The sequence below is a fragment of the Netta rufina genome (genome assembly GCF_964035555.1).
Source record: "Netta rufina genome assembly, chromosome: 3".
In the NCBI taxonomy this organism is placed as follows: domain Eukaryota; kingdom Metazoa; phylum Chordata; class Aves; order Anseriformes; family Anatidae; genus Netta; species Netta rufina.
This window is the reverse complement of record NC_140125.1, coordinates 73,333,271-73,356,249: the sequence shown is the minus strand read 5'-3', so window position 1 is coordinate 73,356,249 and position 22,979 is coordinate 73,333,271. Positions and strand designations below refer to the sequence as shown.

General features: G+C 36.6%; 1 protein-coding gene across 2 annotated transcripts in view; it reads right to left on the bottom strand.

The window, feature by feature from the left end:
* Positions 1–22,979, bottom strand: part of FIG4 (FIG4 phosphoinositide 5-phosphatase) — a 67,894-nt gene that overhangs the window by 17,246 nt on the left and 27,669 nt on the right. For both annotated transcript variants that reach the window (XM_084283571.1, XM_084283572.1), the window contains exons 15-21: positions 21,839–22,005; positions 14,638–14,776; positions 11,899–11,957; positions 11,445–11,592; positions 10,524–10,607; positions 7,959–8,154; positions 4,641–4,723 (exon numbers count right to left, since the gene is read on the bottom strand). In XM_084283571.1, the coding sequence (XP_084139697.1) occupies positions 4,641–4,723; positions 7,959–8,154; positions 10,524–10,607; positions 11,445–11,592; positions 11,899–11,957; positions 14,638–14,776; positions 21,839–22,005 (876 nt within the window). The remainder of the gene's footprint in view (positions 1–4,640; positions 4,724–7,958; positions 8,155–10,523; positions 10,608–11,444; positions 11,593–11,898; positions 11,958–14,637; positions 14,777–21,838; positions 22,006–22,979) is intronic.

Genomic DNA, 22,979 nt, shown 5'->3' with positions numbered 1-22,979 from the left:
AGCACAACCTTTTGGGAGAATTTCTCCATCTCCATGTGTTTGCTGGAAGACACCGAAGACGTAAAATACTTTAGCTTTTTTTTTTTTTTGTCTTTTTTTTTTTTTTTTCCCTCTTGGTAATCAATTGGAAGGAAATAGAGAAAAAAAAAAGTTAATTCCTAGTCTAATAAGACAAGTCAAAGGGTTTCAAATATATGGGTGTGTACTTAACTCAATTTGTTCACTCTCTAAAACTGTGCTACTGAAGATAGAAGTAAATGTTAGTTGCAATCTTAATTCAGTTTTCTAAGGCAGAGTTTGTTTTTAAATAGTAAAATCCCATTTAACTTAAAAATAAGCTTATTGCTCTATTTCAGAAATATTTACTTCATTTTCATAGGGGGCAGTGCAAAAAGTGCAAAAGTAAGTCTTCACAGTGCAAAAGCAATTACAAGGAATAGTACCCAGAAGACAATGGAATAATACATTCCTGAACAACTGATGGTGTTGTTTTTCTTTCTGTTCCATTCAGATTCTATACTTTAGAAATGAAAACACCAGAAAACTGCAACATGAGATTTCTAGATAGGAGAATTACCAGAGGAAATAAAGATCTTCTTAAATATCTTCTAGTGCAGGAGCCTGCTACTGAACCAAAGTGAAAAAAATGTTTGTTTGAAAACAAATACAGGCAAACTAAAGGTGTATTTTCATTAATTGCTTCAAATTATCCAATATTCTGAAACATACAAGGCCCAAATTAATACAAGTAAGTTACCAGACTTCAATAAGATACAATGCACAGCTGATCTGCAGTATAAACCTTCAATTTGTTTCTATTTTGATGAGAATTAACACAAATTATATCATGAAAATGCACTGAACAGATTCAAATTATTCTTCATTTGCATATATACTTTGTATGTATCAGTTAACATAAAGTAACTTATCCTGAGGTACTTTATATCTGTGAGTCCTCAGAGAGTAATAACCTGATGATGCTAACAAAGACAAAAATATGCAACATGTCCAACAATGTCAAGTAGAGCCAGGATCTTCTATCTCCATTTCCATTATTATAATAATAGAAGAAGATTTGAAGCAAGAACTATAATCATACTGTGAAATAAATTGCAGCTATTCTCAAATGATGTACATTATAATAAAGGATGCACGTAAAATCTATACTTTCCGCATAAATCAGCGCATCAGGCCATAAATAGCCCTATGTCATGTTAGATAAAAGAGGTAAGAGTCTGTAACTGTTGTATTTTTAAAATCTGCATTCCTTGAGGGAAATTAAATGAATGCAAGCTTTTTTTTGGTCTTGAACAGGATATGAATGGGGAACTTCAACCCCAAAATGAAGTTTACAGTATTTTCTAACAATATGAATGTTTTTCCAGCCTGAAAAATTGTAAAATGTTCATCTGCATAAAGTAGCTTGCAGTAGACAACAAACAGCACCGGCAGCATTGGGTTTATGTGCAAGGTTTTGGTAGCAGGGGGCTGCAGGGGTGGCCTCTGTGAGCAGAGCCCAGCAGCTGCCCCAGGTCAAATCAGAGCCAGCTCCAGACGGCTCCAAAAGGGACCTGCTGCTGGCCAGAGCTGAGCCAGGGACAGATGCTGGTTGGGCCTCTGGAAGGGATGTCTGAATAAAGAGGAAAAAAACCTGCTGTACAACAGCAGCTGGGAGAGCAAGGAGTGAGAAGCAGCCCTGCAAATGCCCAGGGCAGTGCAGCAGAAGGGCAGGAGGTGCTCCAGGCAAGCAGCAGCAGTTCCCCTGCGGCCTGTGGAGAGGCCCCTGGTGGAGCAGGCTGTCCCCCTGCAGCCCATGGGTCCCACATGGAGCAGATCTCCACGCTGCAGCCCGTGGAGGAGTCCCCGGGGGAGCAGCAGGGGCAGAAAGTGACCGTGAAGGAGCGGTGGAGATGCAGCTGACCACAGCCCCCATTCCCCATTCCCCTGCACTACTCGGGGGAAAAGAGGTAGACAGGAGTGAATGGGAGGGAAGGTGTTTTTAGTTTGCTCCAGTGTGTTCTTAGCAATATGCAATAAATTACACAAATCTCCCTATGCTGAGTGTTTTACCTATGAGGGTAACTGTGGAGTGATCTCCCTGTCCTTATCTCAGTCCAAGAGTCTTTTTCATCATGTTTTCTCCTCTTGCTCTTCTGAGGAGGGAGCGTGAAACAGTGGTGTGGTGATGCACTGCCAGCCGTCAGTGTGAAAACACCACACTGGGCCATTTCCAAAATAACTGCAACTAACTTATATAGCAAAGGATACTTGGCAAATTGGCACCCATCTTCTAGTGATTAAGGAACTGAAGTTAGAGATATCAAGTTAAAAACTTCATCAGAGGTAATGAGAAACATTCTCCTCAGCCTGTTTCAAGTGAGCCATCTTCAAATTACACCGTATATAAAATATAGCTAGAAATGGGAATTCCAAAGCACAGAAGAGTGCAAGAGAAGTACATATAGCTACCCCTAAACAAAAGTTAACAGAAAAATAGTTTTTAAATAAAAAGAAAATTACTGTTTTTTCCTTAAAATGTTTAAGAGGATAATTAACAGCCAGGATTAATGAACTAAGACATAACATATCATCAAACCAAAAAAGATCAAAGTGAATTAGAACATCCATCACAAATTAAAGATGATTCAAACACTAGATAGTCACTGCTATTACACATTAGAAAACAAATGCACACAAGCTCATTTCAATTTGCATGCTTCACAAGTGTTCACTTCAGTATACACATGATGTTTTTCTGAGATGACGTGTACTTTTCTTGAACCCTTTTCAAACCCCGTTAATTCTACAGTCAAGCAGGTGTTTGAAACACGGGTTTGTTAAGCTAATATAATTGATTTGCACTCCTGGTGTCTTGCATAAGCAATTGCTCTCTTGGCAACAGCATTCCAAGCCTTTAGGAAGTTGGAGGGTCTTCAATTTGCCTTCAGATTTCTCCAACTGACCTCTGGTACTGAATTCCCATTATTCTGGCTAGTTTTCAAAGAGAAAGACTGCCACTCAGGAAATTATGTCCTTAACCAGGGAGTTGTATAAGTAACTTTTCAGTTCAATTCTAGTTTCAGTTCATCTGCAACTGAAACTATTCTAGTGAAACTATTCTGTGATACTGAGGAATGAATGTGAGAATAGCTTAAATACACATTTTTTAAACAATGGCATCACACAACTAGTGCCCTATATGGGGTTATGATGATTCAGAAACAAGTGTTCCTGATACAATAGGAGTCTTTCCCTTTTGTTGGAGCAGCATATTATTAATTTGCTCATTGCTCTGTGGGAGCTGGCAGTTCATGACTCCTGCAGGAGTGGTAACAACTGTCTTACACAGGACGAAAGTCCAAGTTACCCTTGAAATAAAAGCAGAAGTTTTTGTAGCTGCTACAATTTAGTCAGAGCTGGGAGGTGACACCTTGATGTTTGCACACCAGCTCTTACCTCCAGCCGCTCACAGTAAGCCAGCAGCTCCTGAGAAGCAACTGCACATGCTGTGCAGCATCCTGCCTCCCATTGTAACAGTTTACAACAAAGTGCAGGAACTGAGTGGGAACTTGCTGGACCACCTGAGGAGCTGTATTCTGTCTTGCAATATGCTGTACCTTACTCTCATTTCCTGCACGTATGGTTCGGGTTCGTGAGACCAATTATTACAAACAAGTGGCAGCATGATGCAGTTCAAAACGAAGTATGTAAGAGCACATTATTACACACACTACATTTCATGCTGTGCATATGTATTTATAAACACAAGCACATGTAATCCCACACACCACATATATTTGTGTGCTGTTATTTCATGCAACTTTGGTAATGCCAACAGCCAAAGTCTCTTCTGTCCTCTACTGAAATTTACAGTAGAAATACCTGTCACCTGAATATCCATGCCCCTAGAAGTGTGCTGCTACCTGCTTCCTCCTACTATTTTGTCAACTTTACTATCCAGAGCCTATACCAGATTTAGTAATGGCCTCAAAGTCTCCCTATAAAATACACTATTTTGTACTTCAAGCTTAATAGTCAAGATGTTTCAATAAAAAAATTTTGCTATTAGTCAGGAAAACATTTTTCTTTAAGCATCAAAAGTCACACAACTATTTACATTCAGGTAAAATGTAACAGTTAACACATACCTCTATGAATAAGGTACGTTTTTTAAACAAAAAAACCCTTCCATTCATTTGTATGCATGTTTATAGAAAAGACTATTTCAATTATGATCAATCTGCATTAGTGTAATACAGTATTTGGAAAAAAAAAAAAAAGAAAAAAAAAACAGGAAAAAATCACAGACTACATAGTTTAGAACCATGAAACCACTCCTAATATGGAATTTGCTTATTAATTCCTAGGAATGTATTAAGTGATGGTCATTTCTATCAAAGTATATTTCATTTGATTTAAGTTCCAAATTTTGCATGTGGAGATACATGCATTACTTCCACAGAATTTAGAGTTGACACAGACCATCTGAAAATGGTTTGATTTTAAAAAGTAGAACAGTGTTTGGATACATCCAAATATGCCTAAAATTTATAATTTAAATAAGCTTCAAAGAAGCCCTTTTGACAAGCTTTATTTAACTAACTTATCTCTTAATGATCACAGCTGGAAACTTATCTCACCTTGTGTATATTGTGAGATCATCTTCTGAAGGAACATCTGAAAGATTAACTCCATACACATCTTTGGTGGACTGAACTACATTCTGGAACATAATAAGAACAAAGATTCAGACCAAGGATACTGTAACAACATCCAAACACAAAATTGCTTTCAAAGAGTTATTTCTAAATCTGAAAATAGTTTTATAAGTTCTGGCAAAACCAAACAAGTTTTTCATATACATAGTAACATTAGGAAGTTTTCTTTAAATAAAAATCATTTAGTAAAAAAATTCTTCAAGACATTTGTTCATCAAGAAAGTACATACATCAGATAACAATCAGGAAAATAATTTATATTTATAGGGCATATAAAGTTGTACGTATTAAATTCTGTTCTGTGTTGAGATTTAACAAAGAAAAAAACATGTTAGTTCGGAACTTGCTTTCACATTTCATTCTGTCAATTCTGAAATAATTACAACCTTCAGTAAAATACAAAACTATTTTTATTTTATAAGTTACACAATCACGTCAGTCAGCTATAATAAGGAGCCAATGCACATACAGTACTTAGTATGTCAGTGTTAAACTAAGGGGTTACTGATAAGGCACATGCAATTGCAAGAGTGTCAACTATAAAAATAGGTAGCTTTCTTTTAGTTCAAAAAGATCTGAAGTGAAAGGAGCTCTTCAGAAAGGTATGTCCTGATCAGAAGAATAAAAGATTTTTATTATTAACTTCTGGGAAATATGAATAGGAAGGAACTAGCTGGTTCCACATCCCCCCACCCCCGGCTATACAATTCTCTGCTTTACAATTGCTGATGTAAAAAAGTACCAAAATTCAAATCCCTGACCAAACATCCAATTGTTCTGCAATAACTATATATACTCAAAAACGCACCTAAAAATATAAGCTTACAGATATAAACTCCTTCACACACAGCAGTGCCACATGCTGCTGCTTTTCTCCCAAATTTCTCATATTTTTGAACACTATTAAATAAAATCCATTTTCCACAAATGAGAAAACAGTAAAGTGCAGACTGACACTGGCTAGAGTGTTAGCATATTGTCAATTTAACTAACAGAGACACATAACAGAGTATTTGTAAGCTTATGCTTTTAAGTGTAGTCTTCATTAAAGTTTCTTCTTCTAATTTAAGCTTAACTGAAAAGTATATCTGGAATATTTTTATGATTTACCAGTTCTAGAAAATAGACACTTATTTAATCAATTAGATAGGCTATCATTTTTCACTGTTGTTTTGCTTCTTGTTAGGTTATTATGTTCAGCCATCAAGCTTTGAAACCCTGCATTTATAGGTCTTCTTTTAAAACTTTTTAACTACAAGTGTTGAAACAACAAATAATTGCCACTGCCAGAAGAGTAATTTCAAAACTTCTCTTAAAAAGCCTGTATTTGATGTTCTGCTTAGCCTAGTAATGGAAAAACAACTCTTCCCAAGCTAAATGAAGATTAGCTGGTGAATATATTAAAATCTAATGGGTAACAGTCTTTAAGATTACTAATTTATGTTTGACTTCTGAACAAAAAGCTTCCATAAACATTATGCCTTAAAAGATAATGCATCTAATACAGGCTTCATACTTTTGAAGAGAATAAACAAATTTACAATAGCAGGCACAGACATTAATGATAAGCCAAATTAATTGCTAACACAGCCTAGTGGAATAGGTAATCCTGATGAAAATTAGCAATGCAATTTATGACTAAAATTTGATGCATGAAAAGGTGCAATAAAATGGAAAATATTTCTTCATGTGCATTAACAAAAATCAGAATATTTCACCCAATTGTAAGCTATTAATATTCAATACTAACTTAAATAATATTTTGTGTTTACATGCACTGTTCATTTAAACATCTTTAATATCTAAAAAAATGTATCTTAGGTCTCCGTGTTGAAGTGTACTTAATACAGAGATGGAAAATTTGTAGTGAAATATATTGTGTAAGTGTTCAATGGTAAGAATCATAAAGAAAATAGGATTGGATTTCTGATAAAAAAAACAAAAACTCTAAAAATAACCTGAATTGCTGGAAAAGTATTTAACAGTTAATCCAAATTCTCCAAAATTAATATCACACAACTTCATAGTTATTTTATTACAGAAAACTTTGCTGAATTTTGGAAGAAAGTGTTATACAGAAGGGTGAAAATCTACCATAGGGTAAAGACTGATTGGAATGAAAATTTGAATTGTAGCAGAAAAACAAGCAGGTTTATTCTCTGTTGCCTGTCAGGTACTACATCTTATACTGACGAAGGTCACGAATACTGAAGTTTCTACAAAAGCAATAACATACACAAGTAGAACATGATAACCATTTAAATTAGCTGTGATTTGGAAGAAATACACGTGTTTTTAAGACATTTTCAGTGGTACCCAAAATAGGTATTTATTAGAAAGAATTTGGAGAAATGTTACTTGAATTTGTAAAATTGGTATTTGCATAACACTTCATACAAATTAGTGTAAATTAGCACCAAAGGGATTCCAACAGAATTTATGCTAGCACAAAAAAAAAGGCATTAAAGGATTAATAGCCCATAGCAGAGAATACACGTTCTTTTTATATGACTCTGCATGCACAATTGCACCTATTATCCTGCCACTGTCTTCAACCTTGGAGTTAATGGTCAGCATTAACTCCAATTAACCAATGTGACAAAATGATAACAGTCATTTTTAGAATTAGTTTTGTTCTATTGTTTTTGACAATTCAGAGAACTTCATTAGGAAACGATTTAAAACTCCACAGATAAATCAGGGTGAAATTTAGTCAGATTGAACATTAATTTACAGTAATATCCACATGAGCAAGTACCATCATTCAAAAGGAGGTGATTTCTAAATGAAAGAGGTGGTCTTAGCTCTCAGGACCTCAGATCTGTACCAAAATGTGAGCTAAAGCATAGTAAGGGATGATGATCAAAAGTGCACTACTGCTTTGAACTACCACACTAACATAGATATATTTTAGACACGGTATTATGGACTACACCTGACCTGAGTCCCTTTCAAATGCCATAGGTTTTAAACATTATTTTCCATTCTTTATGTATGTTATTTTCCACTTGAAGCTGTGGGAAATGTGCAGTGTAATTGAAGACTCTTATATGAAACTGAAAATAGCAAAGTTTTATAGCCAGCGTGGCTAATACTGGAAACGTTTTTCTCTTAATTTCTCTGTGTTTTACTTCTGATTGTTCTGTAATATTTACTGTTTACAAAAACTTTTTTTTTTTAATGGAAATGTGAACTTGAAGTTCATGGTTAGCTTTTTTGCCCACCACAATGATTTCTTACCTCTGTGATTTTTGTGTTATCTCCTGTATCAGTCACCTTTACTGGAGTAGAGCGCTGAGAAACAGCTCCTTCATCTTCTTTGTCTGTCCCGGAATCATCTTCAGAACTACTCGACACTGCCTCCTCGCTTGGGGGTGGCGGAGCACTAGCAGCAGTTTTGCGCTGCAGCACAGTTTCTTCTCGATTACTTTTGTTCCTATGAAAGGCAGTGTGTATTTATGAAATCAGAAAGCTATTAATAGCAAGTACTTCAAACTCCTAATTTTGATTACTACCTTACAGGAGGAAAAGAGAAGTTCTATCCGCTGGAGCAACTTGCTGCTCACGTTTTGAATCCCATGATTGATTTGATTTTCACCAATCTCTTGTTATTCCAGAACATCTAAAGAGATCTCACTGGATTAAGCCAGCTTTTCCTCAGCAATTCTCTGGCTCTCTTTTTAGATGTTTCCCCCATATTGTCATATTAATATATATATACACACACACACAAGAATTCATTGAGACATAAGATGTTTGATTTTATTCTGGGAAAAAGTTTCACTTGCTGATGAATATTAACCAGTTCACTAACTTTTTTATTCTCAGGTCCCAAATCTTCCAGGAGAAGGCCAACATCTAACTGTCCTAGGGGACCACAACACTAACAGATGAAAACAGATTATCAAATCCTCCAGAAATGTCATAATAAATCAGAAGATGCTGAAAAAATGCAAAGCAAAGAGACCACATCTAGCGGCCATATAAAACAAAAAATAGAACTTCACTTATTCTGGAGAAAGTCATTATGAAGAAGTTATCTAGACATGAGTACGTAATTATTTTCCTTTTTCTACAGAGCTGGCCATGAGCCAAGTACCAGCATCTACCAAAACAATCTGACTATCTGACAATGAAGAGGTTGAAAAAATTAGTGAGAAAAGAGAAGTAAAACTTGGTTGTGGCAAAGCTAACGATTCAGGATTATAACACTCAGCTACAAACTCTTCTACTGAGAATGACAGATTGCTGTGTCAGGCAGAAATTTCATAGCATTTCCCTAAATAGAAAAGTTGGGGAATATGAAATTGTAGTAATAGAAAGAGCGGGGATATAGAACTACATCCAAAACGTACAACCTTGAAAGTGCTGAGGAACTCATCTCACTTTCAGGATTCTGTTCTCAAAACATCTTGCTGCCTGCTTGGACTATGCTGGAGAAGTTTATACTCTCAAAAGGGCATTGCAGGACAAATTGCTAGACTTTTTTTCTGGAAGCTACTTGAAAGACCTGTAGACTAGAAAGTTGCTAAGAAATAACAGGAATAACTCACTGTTGCATGCATTGTTGCATTTAGAAATAAAATCTCTTTCCCATCTAAAGGGCTAAATATCTCTAAAGTAAGGCAGAAGGCTGAAGCAACATTTTACGCCAGGACATTAGCCAATGCATGGAAAGCCTTATGAGAAATACCCAGGGATCATGGCTCTGATCCAGCTATCTATCTTGTAACAATCCCTCAAAGTCAGAGTGGAGAGCCTGAAGCAAAGCACTTGAGAAAGATATAAAATGGTTAAGTATTTCATAGTATAGCTGGACAGAAGTTAGTCCAAAATATGACACTATACCAAAGGAAAAGAATAAAGTTTTTTTTCAAAAGCACACAAACAGGCACAGTTCTTAGAAGAGGTAAATTGTATAGCTATCAAACAGTCTTTCTGCTTATTCCCAGGGAACATTACCTGTATGAAATCGGGTTCTGCTAGTGATAAGCATAGACTGCTCAACATTTATGGACAGCGAGTCTCTCACGGTCAAGGCATAACAGATGTTATTTATGAGACAGTCAAATTTTATAGCTTGTAACAGAACGCAAAGTTTTCAGAAGAACTTACAACACTGTGACGGCACAGGTTTAGTCACTACTGATAAAGTGTTTCCTTAATATGAGGTATCTAAGAGAGAATGAAGTGGTTCCAGAAGAGTCCCACAGCCCTTATGTGATTTGGCAGATCAAACGCAATGATGGAATAAATGAAGTAACGATGCGAGACCAGAATGCAAAAGCAGCTACATGAAACATTCATTTGTCCCAGTAACTATTGTATAACTGTTTTATATAATTTTATATAAGTATTTTCCTGTAACATTTTTACTTTTTTGATCAAAAACTATGCTGAAATAGTCAGTTACTGCTGTTTCAGGATATGTTCTATTTATACAAAATTTACGTGTAAGGCAACAATGATATATGGTCCATCTACAATAGTGAATACAAAGTTGGCACCAGTACCAAGAGATGATCAAATTTTAACAAGTTCTGTATCTTCATTCTAGAAAAAATTACCTTATGAGTTTCACTTAAATAGAAAAGATTAAACAATCTGAATTAAATATTCCCAGCATCAAATATAAATCATGAATTAGATATGATTTTCAAAGCATACACTTCTACAGTATACCATCAATGATTTTTTATTTCTCACATCACAGAGAATATACTACACAAACACACAGTGTTTATATATTTGCATTGCAATTTCACTATTATTGAACCAGAACAAAATTTTCTATTTCTAACTTACCCCAGCACTGATTTTCCAGTTTCATCGGGTTTACGAACAGTAAATGGGCTTGGATCAATCCCCATATTCTTAGGCATAAAATCCCTGGCAAAAGAGAAAAGAAAACTTCACCATAAGCAAAATTGAACACACACACACACACAAAATAAATCTGGAAGAACTACTTCTAACATTTACCTTTGCATTAAATATATATATATATATATGCATGAAAAGAACTTTGTCATTACAAGTTAAGGTCATGTGCATATAAAACCCCTACTACATATTTAAAAAGTTTTCCATAGCATCATTTGGTCTCATGAAACAGCTACAAACATTACCACTTGCCAAGGAGGCTAGAGCAATGGCATACTCCTGTACTGATGAAGCCCTGTGACTCACATACATTGTTTTCAAAATGCTGCCAACACTGAAATTGGGTCAAAAAGCTACATGAAGCATAATCTGCCTGGAAATCATTAGCTAAAGCGTGATTTAGATTATGCTTAGAATATCCATCTGGTTGCTGCCAACAAAAAAATTACCAAGCCAGCTCTGAGAACCTGGTGCACTAAAAAAAGTAATAAAGTAAAATGCAAGCAGAACAATTAAAAAACAATTGCTTTGAAGGTAGCCTCCATGATCTAATGAGTCCACAGAGAAAACCCATTTCTCAGCCTACAAATGCCCTTATATTACATACTCCATAGTGGAAAATAATTGTAAATTTAAGTGCTATCTTAACAGAATTTTTCAGCACTAATTTTCCATTTTAGTGTTATGGTTTAGTTTCTAAGAATTGGCTAAATTTGAAGATTCAGAAAAAATCTAGCCTGTTACCTAGCTTTAAGTAAATTAATCAAATGCATAATTCATTCACTTTGAATGAATTCAAATTTTCAGTTCAAGATTTATACTCCCAAAACATCCCAAATATACCGTGTAGAATTGGTCATTGCCAAACAGAAGGTCTCATCAAAGCTGCTCAACTCATATGGCCGAAAAAACTCATTATGGATATCAATTTCCTCTTCGTACTTGTGGAATTTCTTCACTGTCAACTTACGTCTGTTTTCAGCACATGTCACTGGGGAAAAGAAAAAAAAAAATATTCTTTTACTAACAGTTACTGACTTGACTCTACAAAAATCTAGGTAAACAGTAGCCCATTCACGTATCCACCCTACCAGGCATTTTTCTAGAGTCTTATTCCCTCTAAGACAAGAAAATATGAAGGAAATATGAAGCACATCTTTCATAAATACACGTTATCAACCACCATAATTTGATTTCCCTTCATGATGACAATTCCTCATAAGATATCCTCCACAGTATCCCAGAGAAATAAGACACTGTATGTCTACAGTAGGGAAAGATCAAATACAGTTCATACCTTCATCAAAAGGAAGAGGTAAATGCTTCAGCACATCAGTGGTCCACCAGTAAGTATAGCTGTACAGGAAATACAGTCAGAATTGATACAGAAGATCTCATCTTGCATCCAATCTAAGGATTTGCACTTAACAGTTACCTAACCATACAGTCTCATTGGTAAACATTTCCTTATAATCAAGTGGAAGGAAGTAAAGAATTATCCTTGGATAGATGCTCTCAACAGGCCCCTACTCTACAACTTTGCTCAGAGGACATGAAATTTAAACACATGAAGCCTGACCACCTGAAACACAGGTATGGGGAGCAGAGTGGTTTTGTTCCACTGAACAAAGTACATCTGCCCTACCTATGGGACTGAAAATTAAGTTTCTATGACATATAGAAGGTATATGGAGAAATCAATTAAGAATATGCAAAGCCATGCAATAAGCATACTTTACATGTATATTTTTTGTTCTTATTTAAAAAAAAAATAATAAAGTAAATATTCCCACCCCACCACCATTTGTTATTTAGATCACAAGATTTAGGAAAACAGTATGAGGAAATGAAGGTAAATGAAAATAAATAAATAAAACCAGAAGATTTTCAAAGCAACTGACTTGTACATGTAGAAATAAATTTTAATATGACACTTCTCTCAAGTCTAAGAATTATATGTTAGCATAACTAATAGCAAAAAAAAAAACACACACATGGCCTGCTGGAAGCTTATTCAATATTTCTGAAAAGAACAAAAACAACAACAACAAAAAACAAAGGAAACAGCATTCCTAAAATAAAGCATGTTTTATCTTTTATATTTACATATTTTGATTTTCTCTTCTCAAACATACTTCAAAACTTTCTCTAAATTACTCTGACAATTTCTATTATTTCATTACTTTGAAGGAAAATATATTTACATATCTTCATTGATTTTATTTCAAATACATGTGTATTCATGATGCTAAGGGCTGTATTATCAGGGTATTATATAGCGGTTATCTCCTACTGATGTCAATGTAGCTATCTGGAGCACAAGCAATGGGTGTATTCCCATACCGAGGGAGAGGTTTGTCAGTGGGACTTCACAAATGGTGTAAAACAGGTAGGGCAATGTATTTCAGTTCCAACAACTGTGAATGTCCTAAGCAGAAAAGACTGAGTTACATCTGACAGTCCCATCTCTTCATCTCTTGATAAAGTATTATATCAGGCCATGCTAGCAAGCCAGTTTTTTCAGTGCCTTCAGAATCTGTGCAGACATATCCAAGTCTTGTTGCTTGCACAAATGACAAATAAAAATTTTAAGTAAAAATTTTTACTTAAAAATTTACTTAATTTAAGTAAAAAAGACAAAAGAAAATCTTCTTTTCCATCTTCACTGTCCTTTCATGTGAGTCACAAATTATACAAAAGTAATAATGAAAGTCATTATGAAATCTTTCTTTTTTTTTTTTTTTTTTTTTTTTTCTGATGCAGAGACAAATACAATATAGGAAAAGCAGAAATAGTCATAAGAGGTTTCAATGACAGGAAACATCTTCATTCTCTTTCTATATCCTTGTTTTCATTGTTTCCTTTGCTCCTCTACCCAAGGAATCTAACAGAGAGGCAGGAAGAAGTTATCTGAAGACCTTGCAAAATACTTCAGTAGAAACAAGCAAAAATTACTCACAAGAGGTTTTTTTTTGCTATCTGCTTATTACATGGAGATGTCACTTTGTTCAGCTGAATTCATTTTGACATACAATAATGTCTGGAACCAGTAAGCAACAAAATGAATCTCACATGTTTCACGTCTGAACTAGCACTCAGTTACATGGCTGATAGGAGCTAGCCTCAACAGAAGCCTCGGGAAACAGGAGAAAAAGACTAAAATTTAAGAACTGTCCTATCATGATGGGTTAATGGAACAAGCAGCCAACAGGGACCATATGCACAGTTTAAACGCTTGGACTCATCCCCAGACAAAAATCTAAATGCAGATATTTGCATCCACCATCAGTGATACGACCATCAGCTTTGCAACTTGTAGAATGAACAGAAATGCAAAACAACAAAATCCATAAAATATACGTAGCAAAAAGCCTAGTACTGTCCTTATTATTAAAACGAAAACATATTTTTAGACATAGCATTTACAATCTTTAATGAAATCATTCCACATTCCAAAGCAATCAGTCTAAAAATGACTCTACAGTTTTTAAACTTCAACTCTATTATTTCTGTATATTACTGTGCAATTAAAACAAATCTTCAAAATAGGCTGAAAGGAAGGTAAAAAATGATGGGCTTCCTGGTAAGCACAGCAGCAGACTAAGTGCACTAGACAAAAATATACACGAAGTTTATGCGCATAAAAATACCCAATACAACACCAACTTAATACATTCAACCATCAAAACCACACCTGTATACAGCTTATCTAGGGCATTGCTAACTGTATTTCAGCAAGACAGTGAAGCACTTCACACTGCAGGACTATTTCATACAAAATGAAGCTTCTTTTTTTCAGTACAGCAGGAAAATAACTTCTTAAAGCAAACCCTTCAAAACACCAACGTCCAACACTTCTGGTAATCTCTTGAAGGTTTTTTTTTGTTTAAGTGTTTGTAAAAGTGTAAAAAAAAAAAACAGTAGTTAATTAAGAAAATGAGTTTTCAACAGGTTGACCACATTATTTGGTTAGCAGCATGCATTTTTAAAATTTATTAGAGCAACACTAAACAAAAAGGACAGAACATCAAAATACCTTCGCCTGGTCTGGGATAGGCCAAGGGTGTTCTTGTGATGCAAATAAAAATCAGTAGGTAGTTCCCAGAGATGAGGCTTCCCTTCTGTAGGCTTGAATACTCCCAGAAACAGATTGATGGAGTCTTGCCTGTCTGCATCTGTGAGATAAGAGATACGCTTACTGGCACTGCAGAGCTCAAGTTCCTTCAGGCAGCTGCTTATTTGTTAGATTTTCTCCTCACAGACCCCGCACGCATGTCCTAAGACTCCCACAGGGACCTCTGGGCTTCAAACAACACAACAAAACTTCATTTAGACTTGACTTTCTGCCACGCTGCAGTGCACATGGGGCTGGTTTCAGTGCTGCCTCTTTCCTTGGCTTCTCTACCAATGTCGAGGCAGAAGCTCTGCCTGCAGCCTTGGCAGACGTAAGATCTCATCCTGCAGCTTGGTCTCCCACCTCTGCATGTATGTGCATGCACAAAACACGTGCATGCATTTAGACTTGGTCTACAGAGCAGATACCAAATACACTGAAGTCAGATACCAAACATTCAATAACAGAAGAGTAATTCCTTGAAATTAAACAATGACCAATACAATGCACACATTTCCCTCAGCAGACAAAAATTAAGAATTTGTTGTTGTTTTTTGTTTGTTTGTTTTTTACTACAGAACAGTCAGTAAAATGATTAAACTTTATAAACACCTTTTAAAAATGTGGACTTTTTTCCTGTAGGCTGAAATCATCAAAAGATGAATTTCCATCACCATGTCCTAAGCTTCATTACATTAATAAGGCAAATACAAAATCCAGCAGTTACAGGCCACTGTAGATGAAGCATGACAAAAAATGTTGTTCATCTACGTCTTTGAAATCTCCCTCACTACTCGGCTGCAGATAGGATGAGTTAAAACAGATCTGAGGAAAAACAGGAGTCAGGTGAGGGCTTGGGGATGGTGAACAGTGAGGGCGACAACTTTGCAAGCAGATGTAGAGAAGCAGAGGATGCTTACATGGAAAAGATCTTCAGGTAGGGGGAATATGTGGAAATTGAGCTCTACTTAAGCCCTGAGGAATTAGCATGTGGAAAGCTCTCGTCTCCACTTCTGTTGGCACTTCAGTAATCATCAGACACAGAATAGTTCAGACTAGAGAGGCACTCTGACAGCATTACTTCTTCAGCTCTCTCCGTGTTTCGGAAAGAGTATTATGAGATGAGTGTCCCTTTAGCAACACACTGCATCAAAAAGACAAACTGTGAATTCTCAGTCTACCAAAAAGCAGGTAAAATAACCAACAGAATCCACAAACCAATGGTGTGATACCAAAATCTCAGCCCACATCTCTTCCCCCATGCAACGTGCAGTGTTTTTACAGGGAATTCAGACACACGAACAGCTGACAAATGAAACGCTATATAGAAATCTGGTGGCAAGATTATAGGATAGTATGAAACTTTACAGCAAAGTGCACGTGTTGGAGTCAATATTTGGATATGGAATCTTCTGTATTAAGCAGCCACATGGTGAAGCAGGGCAGGGCACCAGGAAAAGTGAAAGAAAGGGGAAATGTTGATGTTTTTCCACATCCCCTCCATACTTAGAGAGCCCTTCACCCGGAATCTGGCTTTTTCTTCCTTTTCTCTCCACTACTCCTTCCAGATACTTTTATTGTCCCTTCAGAGCACTGTGCAAAAATATACTTATTTTACCTTCTTTTTTGCTGCTCGCCTTATTTATTTTCTTAAGAGGATCAGCTTACTAATTCTTACACAGTAATACTCAAAAGCATACATAGATCCTTAGGGCTTTCAGAACATATTACTTCTGCAAAATAGTGTCACAGTTTAACAAAGTGTATTGGGTTTACATGGCAAGAGATGCTGCAGGGGTGAGAGGAGACCAGGGGCAGCCCCATGTCAGATCAGAGCCAGCTTCAGATGGCTCCAAAAGGGACCTGCTGCTGGCCAGAGCCAAGCAATGCTGGGTGGGCCTGTGGGAGAGCAGATCGAAGAAAGGAAAAAAACCCTGCTGTGTGACAGCAGCTGGGAGAGTGAGGAGTGAGAACCAGCTCTGCAGACCCCCAGGGTCAGTGCAGCAGGAAGGCAGGAGGTGCTCCAGGCAGGCAGCAGCAGTTCCCCTGAGTCCTGTGGAGAGGTCCCTGGCGGAGCAGGCCGTCCCCCTGCAGCCCACAGGTCCCACATGGAGCAGATCTCCACGCTGAAGCCCGTGGAGGAGCCCTCAGCAGAGCAGGGGAAAAGAGTGACCATGAAGGAGTGTCGGAGATTAAGTATTAGGGACTGACCACAGTCCCCATTCCCCACACTGCCTACGGGAGAGCATAGAAGAAAATGGATTATGGGTGGAAGGTGTTTTTAGTTTGCTTTTACTTCTCATTGCTCTCTATTGTTACAAATTGGCAATAAATTAATTTAATCTTCCCTACACTGAGTCTGTTTTGCCTGTGACAGTAATTGGTGAACAATCTCCTTGTCCTTATCTCAACCCATGAGCTTTTTCATAGTATTTTTCTCCCCTGGTTCTGTTGAGGAGACGGAGTGAGAGAACTGTGTGGTGCTTGGCTACCTACCAGTGTTAAGTCAGCACAGGAAGACACGAGCAGAGAATGAGGAAGACCAGGACCTATGCAAGAAGGCTATGCAAAACTCAGTAAAAACATCTTTTTTAAAGAAAAACTTGTTAAAGACACTGAGTAATAAACAGAAAGGAAAAGTCACAAGCAATAACATACATTCTTTCTTCCTGATAAATTATTTATTTAGTGGTTTAAAGAAAGTGCTTAACAAGATCCAAGAAAACAGAGAAGTTTCCACCTTGAGCATAGTAACTCAGGAACCCCCGAGACAAAATTAATTAATTGGTTAATAGGTTAAAACTGGTGCGATATGTAAACAGTGAAGGCAGAGATGTGCCTTTGTTCATTTACCATTGTTTCACCTCCCACGAACAGAAGGTATTCTGAAATTGTTAACTAAATCAGAGTGAAACAACAAAATTCAATTAACAAACTATGTCACTACTTATATGACAGATGCTAAAATTAAATGAAACAAAATGAAATTTGTTCCGTGAAAAACAGCTTGAATCTAAACCCACACCAACTGAATTAACCACCTGTATAAAAAGGTCTATGGCAGCAGTTCATTAAAGCTTTTCCACTTTTCTTCTGTAGCAAAAAAAAATGACTCTGCTGTTAAATTTTACTCTGCAAAAGGACACAAACTCTCTTCTACATTTTGTGTTTCAGCTGTAGTGTTGTAACTGCAAAGTAGAAATACGAGACATTTGTCAGAAAATGTCTTTCTAATTTACTTTTCAATGCCTAACTTGAATGTAGGTAACATATATGTGTGAGACTTGGGAAGCAGATAGTTAACTCAAAAGGAGACAATCCTTCCCCTCTTTACAGTCTTACTTCAAGGGTTGAACAATTTTATGATATATTTTGAACAAAAATAATGAAAGCTTTTGTCTTTGACACACTAGGCAGAGAATACAGGATATTGAGCTTTTCAGATCAATTTTCTTATCTAGGTGGAAAATCTCTTTTCAAAAATAAATAAGAATGTGTCAATGCACAGCGGAGCGCAGACAAAAGAGCAAACAGGTTTTCTTACTTCGTTGTTAGCACTAAATGTTATAATTATGTACAAGCAAGTAGAAAGACTGCACCGATTTTTCAAAAGATACTGCAATGTACGTGTAGACTAGCACATTTTAAGACCATTTGAGAAAACAGGAACTGAAGGGGGATGTTTAATTCAATTAGCCAAAAATAATCTACTGCTCTCAATCTGAGTTTGCAACAGCGCTACATGACAAATTACTAAATCATGAGAGATTCAACACAATTGGGACTGTAACATCCCATGACTAAAAGGGTATAGTAATTAAGTTTATTTTCATACAACACTAAAAGGTGGTTTACTATGTCCAGTCCTGTCTGTGGATAAACAGATTATTCCAGATTCCAGAAGCTTATTATGCATGTTGCAACTCCAGCACTGAAGTCTGTAATGTCACCTTACTTTCTAAAGGCATAAAAGCTAAAAGAGTATTATTTGGAACACAATTTCCTAATTTTTCAATTGCAAACAAAAGAAAAATGTTAGAATTCAGATAATCAGAATGCCTGCCAGAGATGGTTTTGAAGGAATATGCTATCCTTAGCTAGGTGACTTTCTTATCCTGGTACAACTTACCTGTTTACAGCCAGGGTACTTTCAACAGATGAATTCCCAAACTACACTATACCCTCTACTTTTTTTCAAATGTTAAATTTAAAAACATGCATGCTAAGAACGTGCATGGGAAAAAAGGCCAGAATTTTTGCCTAAACCTGTAAGATTTTTTCTAGTTACCTTAAAATTCATTGTCCGATATTCTTAGAAGAAAAACTTGGTTTTCTTCTATGCTTCAGCTACTAAACTGATCGTTAGAATGTATTTTAATTCTGCACTCTTCTATTATATAGGTGACATATTACAAATTTATAGATACAAAAAATCTACAGGAAAGCTAAGCTGCACAAGAACTAGGGTCAAGCTGCACTCAAAGGTATCTTTCTTAGAAGTCTAAGTCTTATCTTTCTTAGAAGTCTGTCTGATCTACCGCATCAGTATCTCTGGGCAAAACACCTTACCATTACATGTCTTACTTTTTCTCATCTGTACAACTTAATTACTGGTAATTATCTTACAAGCTTTGAGGTCAACAGAGGAAACCATCTTCTTAGAAAGTGAAAATTAATTTTATAATCACATTTTTTTACAATAAGCAAAGCAAGAGTGGCTAAGTGGCATATTTAGGAGGCACTGTTAGCAGGCCATTTGTAATCTTGTTCTGAATCTGATACCTTGTATGACTTCAAGCAAGTCACTTTCTGTGATTTCTAAAACTTTCTGTGCCTGTTTACTACTGGTAAATAATAAGCATTAAAATAAGTTTCTCACATCGGAAGCATAGGGAAGTGATCTCTCTTCGTTTGTCTCAGTAACAGATTGGAGATACCACATGAAGAGCAACAGGCAGTGCTGGACAGTGAACCTTCACATATCTCTGAAATTAATCTTTTAAAATTTCATATTAAACATGCAGTAATTAAAACAGAATGTTGCATTTCAACAACACCATCTTCAAACGCAAGAAATGCATAAAGCATATTTGGTTCAAATGAGATCAAATACCAAAAACATACGGAAATTGGTGAAAGTGTGCAGAAACTTTATGAAAGTCTCTGTTGTGCTATTGACTTCAGCAAAGACTAACATCTGTTTGTGTACTCAGCTGCAAGTTTACTGCTGTGCCAAGATAGAATGCAGAATGAAAAAATTAATTCTCCTTTTTTGTAACACCTTTTTCAGAACAAATTCTTTGATTATGAAAACAGCAGTTTTGACTATACTTGCAAGTAGACCAAGTCCTCAAATGATGATCTGGACCTCTGCTAAAGCTTGTTTCCAAAAGCTTCCATCTAAATAGTTCAGTGTCTGCCATAAGTATGAACAGCTTCAGAGTTCACAGAATCACACAGAATATTCAGGGTTGTTAAGGGACCTCTGGAGGCCACCTGCTCCAACCCCCTGCTCAGTCAGGGACACCCAGAGCTGCTTGTCCAGGGCCACGCTCAGGAAGCTTTTGAAGATTTCCAAGGGGGAGACTCCACAACCTCCTTGGGCAACCCGTGCCTGTGCTCCATCACCTGCACAGTGAAGAAGTGCTTCCTGATGTTTAGATGAAACCTCCTCTGTTCCAGTTTGTGCCTACTGCCTCTTGTCCTGTCACTGGGCACCACTGAAAAGAACCTGTCTCTTGTCTCTTTACACCCTCCCTTCAGGTATTTATGCACATAGGTAAGATCCCCTTGAGCCTTCTCTTCTTCTTCTCCATCTTGTACTTACCAGAACAGGTGATACTGCAGACATGCTTCCCTTTGTTTATAAGAATTGATGAAACCATACCTTTACCATGGCAAATAATAAGCGACTCTAACACTGAAATGAACAAGCTCTCCATTTCTCACTAGTCTGAGCAAATATGATATGCAGATTACACGAATTACATTTAGAAACAATACTTGAAATGCTGTGTGCTCTCATTTTGTCACATACACAAAATTGTCACTAACAAAAGCAGTAACTTCAGCCAAAGGAACCAGAGAGTACCCGAGTATTTTCAGCTAGAGTCCATCTCACTGTTTTAAAGTTAACATAGTTACTAAAAATCAACTAGAAAAAATTACAACACTGTTCCTTAGCAGTGAAGCTTTCGTGACCAAGAGTAATAGGACTGACACAATATTAAGAACACAGCAGCACTCAGTGTTTGCTGTCTTGACACACAGTCCTAGACTGTCCTTGATTGTTCTTTTAGATCTTTCTCATAACTTCTAAAAACACTAGGCATTTTTAAAAACTTTTTGCGTAAGATATGACTCAGTGTTTTTCAAAGGTGTTTTTTTTTTTTTAATTTCCCTCTTCCATAGCCAAGTAGAACTGTATGAATAAGTGACACATGCCAGTAAAGGAGTAAGCTAATGTTTTACAAGTGATTTATCTTAAATAATAGTTTATCTACTTGGTGGGGCTTGTTTTTTTAATTCAATTTTATTTGCCCTTTCTACCACAGATTTAATAATTAGTAGTTTCTATTCATGCGTAACAATCATGTGCATCAGAGCTTGCTTTCCCCAGGAATCCCACAAGCTATATCCCCCGTGATAGTCCCCAGGAGTATCACATGCTGTACAAAATACCAAATTCCATTCTGAGAACTATTCCACTTGCAGCCTTCTACTTGTGCATAGAATTTATATTAGCCACTGTCCTATTATTTTTTGAAGCCATTCTCTCCATCACTTTAACAGCTCTGTAATAGCTACCTGCTCCTCTGTTGAGCTGCAAATGTCACTGCACTGGCAGCTTCAGTGCTACCTGTGTACATTCACTAAACAGTTCTTATATCAGTTCATTAACTTAACCAAATAAGGTTACATGATACAGCACACTTTCGAATAAGATATGCTATAAAGATTCCATCAAATCATAATATCCATTTGATATCCACCAGTTTTTACCAAATTATTTGGAAATCATAGTACAGAGGATCTCTGCCATAAGGTCATAGTACTGATTATTGAAGCATTACATGATGTTTTCTAAATAATGGCTTAAAAGAAAGGACTTAATTAGATTTACCTGAGAAAGCATTACTATAATATCTTGAGAGTGTTTGCATAATGTCTTTGGAATGCTGAGTCCATGGAGCTATCTTTCTATAGGTTTTTACTCTGTGGACAAGCTGAGAACCTCCATATTGCAGAGAAAGTGTGTCTCCATGATCTTCATACAATTCTTCAAATAATCTGAAGGAAAAGCAAAATGTGGCATCTATTAAACTGGTGAAAAGAGCTTTTAGAAGAAAAAAGGAATAAAGTTTAAGATTCAAAATAACACTTGGAAGTAAAAGAACACAAGAACTTTAGAGATCTTCACACATCCAATTGCTTTTCTATGTAACAAGCAATACCTTTTCTTCTCCTCAGTACTTCTTCCAATTTACAACAACAAGTATTTCATTAAAACATGCTATTAACCTGTTAACTCTGAAACTTCCAGCTGTGTCTGTATTCTTCATTCAGACATAATAACTACTAAAAAGGATGAGATTAAGATTTTCACTAATTTGTAATATATCAGAATACATTCACACTACAGAATAAATGGTACCCAGTCGAAAAGACAACAGACTGAATAAACACTTCTCAGAAATAGAGACTATGGCCCTGCCTTAGCGAGACATTGACAAAGAGGACATCTGGCTAGAATACACTGAAAGTGTAGTCAAAAGAAGAAAACTAACATACTTACCACCCCCAACCCTGTGGACATTTATTTTATTTCACATCAGTATAGCACCTAAGCAACAAATCACTTTCTGTAAAAATAAAACACTTGTCCAGCAAATCTTCTGCCCAAGGTCAAGTACGAAAAGATGTGCTTAATCAAACCAAGCACATTTGCCTCCATATAGTTGTTCACTGCTCATGATGCCACCCATGAGAATCTCCAGTTTGTTTCTCTGATTTTGGAGACATGTCCATCTCCTCTTGATCCCCACTAGTTAGAAACCAACAGCCCCAATTACCAAGTCCCCAGGGCCTGCATAGCAGCTGCAGCAGTTGCTTGTTCTCAGAGGTAAAGACGCAGCACCCAGCAGCTGGTACATGGTGTATGAGAGGTATTGCTAGCACACTGAGAAAGCCAGCTGGCCATCAGGCAGAGGCCAAAAGCCACTGCTTGCCCAGTGAGCCAGCATGCTGCAAGTGAGATTGTTTCT